Source organism: Lactuca serriola, chromosome 5 (genome assembly GCF_051521515.1).
Source record: "Lactuca serriola cultivar US96UC23 chromosome 5, Lser_US96UC23_V15, whole genome shotgun sequence".
NCBI classification, from domain to species: Eukaryota; Viridiplantae; Streptophyta; class Magnoliopsida; order Asterales; family Asteraceae; genus Lactuca; species Lactuca serriola.
Window position 1 is genome coordinate 199941867 of NC_136412.1, and position 6939 is coordinate 199948805.

Below are 6939 nucleotides of genomic sequence, written 5' to 3' on the forward strand. Positions count from 1 at the left end.
ATAGAAGGACACCTAAATTTGACCTCATGAAGTAATGCAGATCTGTCAACAAGGTTAAAAGCATTGGAGAAGTCCACGGTAAGCATGGAAAGAGACCCATCATTGTGTCTCTCACTCAACACCCTATTGGCATTATGTAATATAGCCTCAGCGCCACCAGACACCTTGATCCCGAACTGAGAATCATTGAGATACTTGGCCATTTCTTTACCAACACCTTTCATAGCCAACCTGCAACCGTTGAACGAAAGGTTGTTTGAGGAACTCATGTTTGTTCTTATATGCAATAGAATCTCATGAAGATCTGGAATATCGATTTAGGAAAAAGTTTTTTTTGTGGAACTAGTCTAAGGTTCCTCTTGAAAAGATGGGGGGCCATAAGGCCAACGACCAAACTTGGGGATCAATCCTTAAATAGTGGCACTTAGTCAGATGCCCACGTGCACTGATTAGGCGTACAAATTTGCAATATTTTCATTTTAATATCGACATAGCCTGCCACAATACCTATGATAACGGGTAAAGGGATGCCGTTAACATATGAAATTGGGTAATATATAATAAGATAAAATATAAAAACCACAGTTTCATCGTATATATTACATTTTAAAGTTGACCTCTTCACTCATTCATCAAATCATTCCAAAACAAAACGTCTTAGCTTGTTACCAAATAACTTTGATTGAAAATCATGTCCCTTTGGTTGAGAAGGTTCTTTAATCAAATACGCTTTTCTTATTTTATCTATTTGATTAGGATGATAAAATGTAATTTTTGACTTATCCTTTTGGTCCAAAGAAATATCATTCAAATCAAAAGTTTGTAGAACATGTGGTCTTTGACTTTGAGTAGTTTGAGTAGGTTCATTAGGTTTTGTAACCTGTGGTTTTTGAGTAGGTTCACTAGGTTGTGGAACTTGTGGACTTTCATAGGTGTATTTCTTTTGGAAGGTTCTCCATATTGTCATCTCCAACATCTAATTGCCTTTTGAAAAAAATTAAAATGGAATATATAATGAAAATATTTCAACTATAAACTTGATTTCAAGTTTCAACAACAACTATTCAATAAAAATCAACCCTGAGTCCCTAATTAGAAAAACATAATTGCTAAATTCTAGTTTTTCAAACAATGCCATGAAATTTTGAAATAACCTAAAAATAAATGATAAGATTGAGTTATTTTGGTTGTTTACTTGTTTCATTATGCAAGGTGGGTGAAAGTTCGCCGATCGGAGAGAGTGTGCCGGACGCTGGACACCGGGACATCGACGACACCAAATCGACGACAATAGCAAGTCAGCAACGTCAACGGTGAATAACACGAGGGAAAGGAGCTTCGTTTATGTCTTCAATTTTCCTTTGGATTTTAAACAAGAATAAAATAAAGGGAAAATGACTTAAAATGATAATCAATAACCTGAAATTTTCTTTTTAGGTCAGTAAACTTTTTTATTGTATCCAATAAATAAACCAACTTTTTATTTTTGATTTAAAATACCAGCAATTATGATTTTTATCGATTTAAATGATAATGAATACTATCATTTTATTTGTCACGTCTAACTAATAGCCTATTATAGTTATTTTCTCAAACTACGATTTTAACGTTATAGATTTTCACTGATTAAAATGACAACGTCACAAAACAACATAATGTTGCTACTGGTTGTCGGTTGTGGTTTGAAAAAAAATGATTACAATAGGCTTTCAGTTAGATGTGACAAGGGTAGTAGCGATGTTTATTGTTATTTTAATCGATAAAAATTACAATCGTTGATATTTAAAAAACAAAATAAAAATTGATTTTTTTATTTGATACAATTAAACGTTTAATGATGGATAAGTTTTTTTTGGTTCCCTTAAAATAAATGTACTACATCTTATTTCATAGTTGGATATTAAAACTTGGGCTTTGATCACCTTTGGGCTACTTTAAAAACTTTAGACAATTGGACTACTTTGTGTATATTTGGGTTTTGATCTATAACTAAGTTACCGTAACATAAATACATAAAAAAAACAAAAAAATAAAAATTGCAGAAAAATATAGAGCGAAATTTCAAACATCTTGTAATCGTCATCGCGCTTCAATTGTTTAATCCACACCCCAATTTCTCTCGCTAATCTCTTCGAACTTCGAAGTCTTTAATCTCATCTTGCAACTTCTGCGATCAACAAACCGTTGCTCCGTTCAAGTTCGAGAATTTAGTTTGAATAGTTTGAAGTTCCAACCTTAAGAAAAAGATTTCGGTAATCCATCAATGGAGAAAGATTTCGGTAATCTATCAATGGAGAGATTGCAGGTTTGAATTATTAATTTGTTTATTTTTTACTTTTCATATTTTGTTTGCCCTGAAATTGCATACAAACTGTTCTTGCATCTGAGAGTGATTATATCCCTAAATGTACAATCGACGAATTGGGTGTATCTGTGTGTGTGAGAGAAGGAGATGTAGAGAGAAATGTTGAATTAGATGTGTAAATGGGACCATATCAATTCTTATTGCAGTATAATAATCCCAAATTAGGGATTTGATTTGAAATGGCGTTTATAGAAATTGGAAAACCCAATCAGAACTGAAACTCCTATTCATAAGAACAAATCAGTCTTCAAAACCTAACAACCATCTTTCTCTTTCTTCACATTAATACCAGAATCTTTAAGACCCAAGCTTTTAATGTGTTTTCTGTTTACAATTAATCTATCAGATTGAAGATTTGGAAATGGGATACACTTTGGAAGAACCTCTTCCACCAATGGGTTTTGGAAAAGTTCAATTCATGGTTCTTTCTTATTCTGGGTTGGGCTGGGTAGCAGAAGCTATGGAGATGATGCTTCTGTCTTTTGTTGGAGCAGCTATTCAGCCCGAGTGGGCTCTATCGTCTGCTGAGGAGAGTTTTTTGTCTGCTGTTGCATTTACAGGCATCATAGTTGGAGCATCTTCTTGGGATCTTTTTTCAGATTTCTATGGAACTAAGTAAGTTTCTTTACTAGGAGCCTTTAGCCTGTATGTTTATTAATTATCATTGGCACTTAACATGTTCTAAGTCCCTTTGTTTTGCTCTTTCAGGAAAGGGTTTCTTGGCATCTCTTTAGTATCAACAATAGCTGGATTTTTGAGTGCATTTGCACCAAATTACATATCATTGTTGATTCTCCGTTTTTTTGCTGGATATGGTATTGGATGTGCACATATGCTAGCATCAAGTTTTCTGGAGTTTGTTCCCATTCAAAACAGAGGGACATGGATGACTGTCTTCTCAGCTTCTTGGACATTTGCCACAATGATTGAAGCTGCAATTGCTTGGGTATGTACATGTCCCAAAGATATTTCTTATGAAAGTTTTATGATTTTAATTGAATTTCAAATTTATTCCCTAAAAGTAATGAGAACATATATCTTTTATTGTTTCCCTGTGGGTTTAGGTATTTAATTCATAATTTCCTTCATAAAAGTTTCTCGATTTAATTCTTGTGCACTGTTAATGAGCGTTTAATACCCTTGTTAAGCTTCAAAATATCATATTTGCCCATCTTAAAATCCAAATACCATAAATACCCTTTTTAACATTCAAAATATTGTATATGCCCAAATCTCCTTTCTACATTTTTTTCATAATTTATTATCATTATAGTTTAAAAGAAATAATGAATTGACCATACTACCCTCAAATAAAATTGAAGTTTGTTGTCTCGAATTGCTTGGAAGTACCACATTCGCAAGCATTTCCATTGTGTCTTGTCTCTTTCTTTTCCACCAAAGTTTGTGCTTTTATGCTTTTGCAGATTATTTGCTAAATATACAATTGCAGACTTCTCCCATGTTGTTTTATCATCAGTAATGACATGAAATGGCTGAAGATTATTGTCCAGCTTTCCTATTGAATCGTTTGCTGCTTTTTAGTGCCATTTTTTCTTGAGCATCCAACGTTGTCTTGTCATCTTCCAACCAGTCTCATTTGTATTGAAATATTAGTTTTGATTTAAGAACTCTCAAGTAAATGACTTGAACTTCAAATTAAGGAAAACTCATTAGTAACAGTCAACTAAATGCTTTGATTTTATTACAGGAATATACAACTTAAATTTCTTTCTCCTGTTCTTTACAAAGCTCTGCAACTTGTCTCTAGCATATAGGTTGAGGATGTATGTACGTGATGATTCTAATGGGTCAAAGGGCAATTGGGTAAAAGCATTTTATGTCAAAAAGGGTTTTATTATTTAAGGGTAGTATGGTCAATTTGTTATTTTCTTTTAAAATTTAATGATTTTGAAAAATAATAAATGCTTATAAATTCTGAAAAGATGTTCAAAAAAGAGATTTGGGCATATACCATATCTTGAAAGTTAAAAAGGGTATATGCAATATTTGCATTTTACAATGGGTAACTAGGATATTTTGAAGCTTAATAAGGGTATATATGTAAAATTATCCCTTACACGGTATATCAATAATATTAAGATTGCATACAACAACTTTTTGCTATACACAACAGTTTATGCTTTAGATGGTTGTACAATTTGCATATTGTAAAACCCTTTAAAGCATAAATTGTCATGTATGACTCAAAGTTGTTGTATACCCTTGTATAAAATGATATATGCAAGAAAGAACAATTTATCTCACTTAACTTTTTTTATTATGGCATCCCTTTTTATGTTTGTATCACATAATTGTAGTTTCAATAAAAGGTTTTCTTATTAAGACATTGTACTATCAAATATCTACTTAATTACAACACCTTACTTTCAATATGTTTTCTTATACATCAAAAGATGATCCAAAGTAAAATTTGGTTGCATTGCAGTGGATTATGCATAGATTTGGATGGAGACACCTTCTTGGAGTGTCTACCCTACCATACCTTTTGACATTAGTATATTATGGCCTTGTGAAACAACCTCCAAGACACCAGTTTCATACACAAGGGAGATTTAGCATACTTGTCACCAATAACATAAAGGTGACTGCCATGTGTATTGAGGGTCAGGTGTCGGGATATATTCGGTTCCATTTTGGTTACTCTCTTCCTCAGTCAATCAGAACAACGGTTTTTATCTGGTTGCTATACTTTGCAACTTCTTTCACTTACTATAGCATAGGATTCTTGACGTCACATATATGCTATGAGGAAAGTGGTACATGTGGCATGCCAAGTATACAAGATGCTAGGTTCTATATGAATATGTTCATCACCAGCTTCGCAGGTACCCTTTGAACTTTTCTTCTATATAGTTTTTGGGAAAGCTATTAAAAGGGGTGAAAGAATGATCATATAATAAACAAATATTTCAAAGGGTGTTTGCTCTTGATTTATAAAGATAAAAGTATTTACAATTACATGCTATGAGTTTATTACATGTTTGACCGGATTGTATTTTGCAGAGCTTCCTGGGCTTGCTTTAGCTTCTTTGATACTGGTGAAGGTTGGGCGGAGGATTTCCATGGAAATCATGATCATAGCTGGATTAATTCTCTTATTGCCCCTGGTTGTTCATCAGAACACAATAACAACCACAGCCTATCTCTTTGGAGCACGTGTCTTTATCTCAGCCACTTTCATCGTTTCCCAAATTTGTGCCCCAGAGGTATAAAAATTGCAACAATTTTTACTATAAGATAGATTATTAATGAAAAATGCAACATATTGATTTTTGGAAAGTTAAAGCTACAATTAACTACATGTTTATTTATTAAGTAGGGAAATCTGCAGTAAAGTCCAAATATTTTGGCAAAGTTTATGAAAAAATTTAAAACTCAATTCAACAATTTTCTACCTCAAGAAAAGTCATTATTTTGACGTAGTTTATGAAAAAAACTTAATTTTTTTTTTATTTCAACTCTTTTACTCTTTCACCAAAGATTTGAAATTTTTTGGTATAAGAGGTTCCATGATTCTAACCATTTGTTATACTTTCAGGGCTATTTGCTATGATGTAAATGGAGGACATTGATGTCTTTTGCACAAACCAAACCGAGAGCAAGTCCATCATTGCATTACTAGGCTTAATACAATATCATGATGTTATGTATTAGTATATGACATCTAAAACATAACTTCATTTTAAACATTCATGTGTCAAACAAAAAACAATCATAGAAGTGAATCCATAGAAGAACACACACCATTTCCTATGGTCTTGGTGTTTAGGAGCGCCTAAGTTCACATTTATTAACATGTAAAGTATTTAACGAAATGATTTTTACCCTATAGTTAGATAGATTGTAATAAGGTTTTTAACACATAGTTTATATAATTTGAATCTCTTACAATATATGTAACATAAATTTGTGCAAGGGATTATATAGACCATGATGAGTTCACAATCGCCATTGTTTTGTGGCAAGTAAGTGGTTATAGAGGACTTTGATCCTTAATACTTTAGAACTTAATGAGGTTTACTCCTATTCATAATTTAAACCAAGAAATTTCTAGATTTTTTATGAAAAAGTAAAAGAGTTGAAGTAAATAAAAAAGTTATGACTTTTTTATAAATTCGGCCAAAATAAGAAGACTTTTATGGAGACATTTTATGCTTTTGTGTAAATAAAATTAATTTTGAGATTTTTTAAAAACTTGACTAAATATTTGGACTTTACTAGATATTTCCCTTAATAATATCATTAAAGTTTTGATATTTCATAAGCTGGACAAAAAACTTGAGATTTACCATATATTTCCCATATTTATATCATTAAAGTTTTGATATTTCCGTTTTTTCTCAAAATTAGTAAAATTTTTTGTGGGTTTTTGTAGGTGTATCTTTCCAATTTTAGGGCAACAGGAGTTGGAGTAGCGATGACACTAGGCAAAATTGTGGGCATTGTTTGCCCTTTGATAGCAGCTGGGATTGGCAGCGGTTGCCACCAAACACTTCCTCTGATCATGTTTGTGGTAACCACACTTCTTTTGGGCCTAAGTGTTGTGTTGCTTC

At 32.4% G+C, this 6939-nt stretch overlaps 1 protein-coding gene across 1 annotated transcript; it reads left to right on the forward strand.

Moving 5' to 3' along the window:
• Positions 1-2053: 2053 nt before the first annotated feature.
• On the forward strand, positions 2054-6261 carry LOC145053467 (organic cation/carnitine transporter 7-like). The gene is made up of 6 exons (XM_079001523.1): positions 2054-2305; positions 2712-2980; positions 3074-3311; positions 4812-5211; positions 5390-5592; positions 5925-6261. The coding sequence occupies exons 1-6, from the start codon at positions 2264-2266 to the stop codon at positions 5937-5939; spliced, it is 1167 nt and encodes a 388-aa protein (XP_078857649.1). The 5' UTR covers positions 2054-2263; the 3' UTR covers positions 5940-6261.
• Positions 6262-6939: the final 678 nt, after the last annotated feature.

Coding starts and splice junctions, on each gene's coding strand:
- LOC145053467 (XM_079001523.1), top strand. CDS start 2,264: ATGGAGAAAGATTTCGGTAATCTATCAATGGAGAGATTGCAG. Junction 2,981..3,073: donor TCAGATTTCTATGGAACTAA/GTAAGTTTCTTT, acceptor TTGCTCTTTCAG/GAAAGGGTTTCTTGGCATCT. Junction 5,212..5,389: donor GTTCATCACCAGCTTCGCAG/GTACCCTTTGAA, acceptor TGTATTTTGCAG/AGCTTCCTGGGCTTGCTTTA.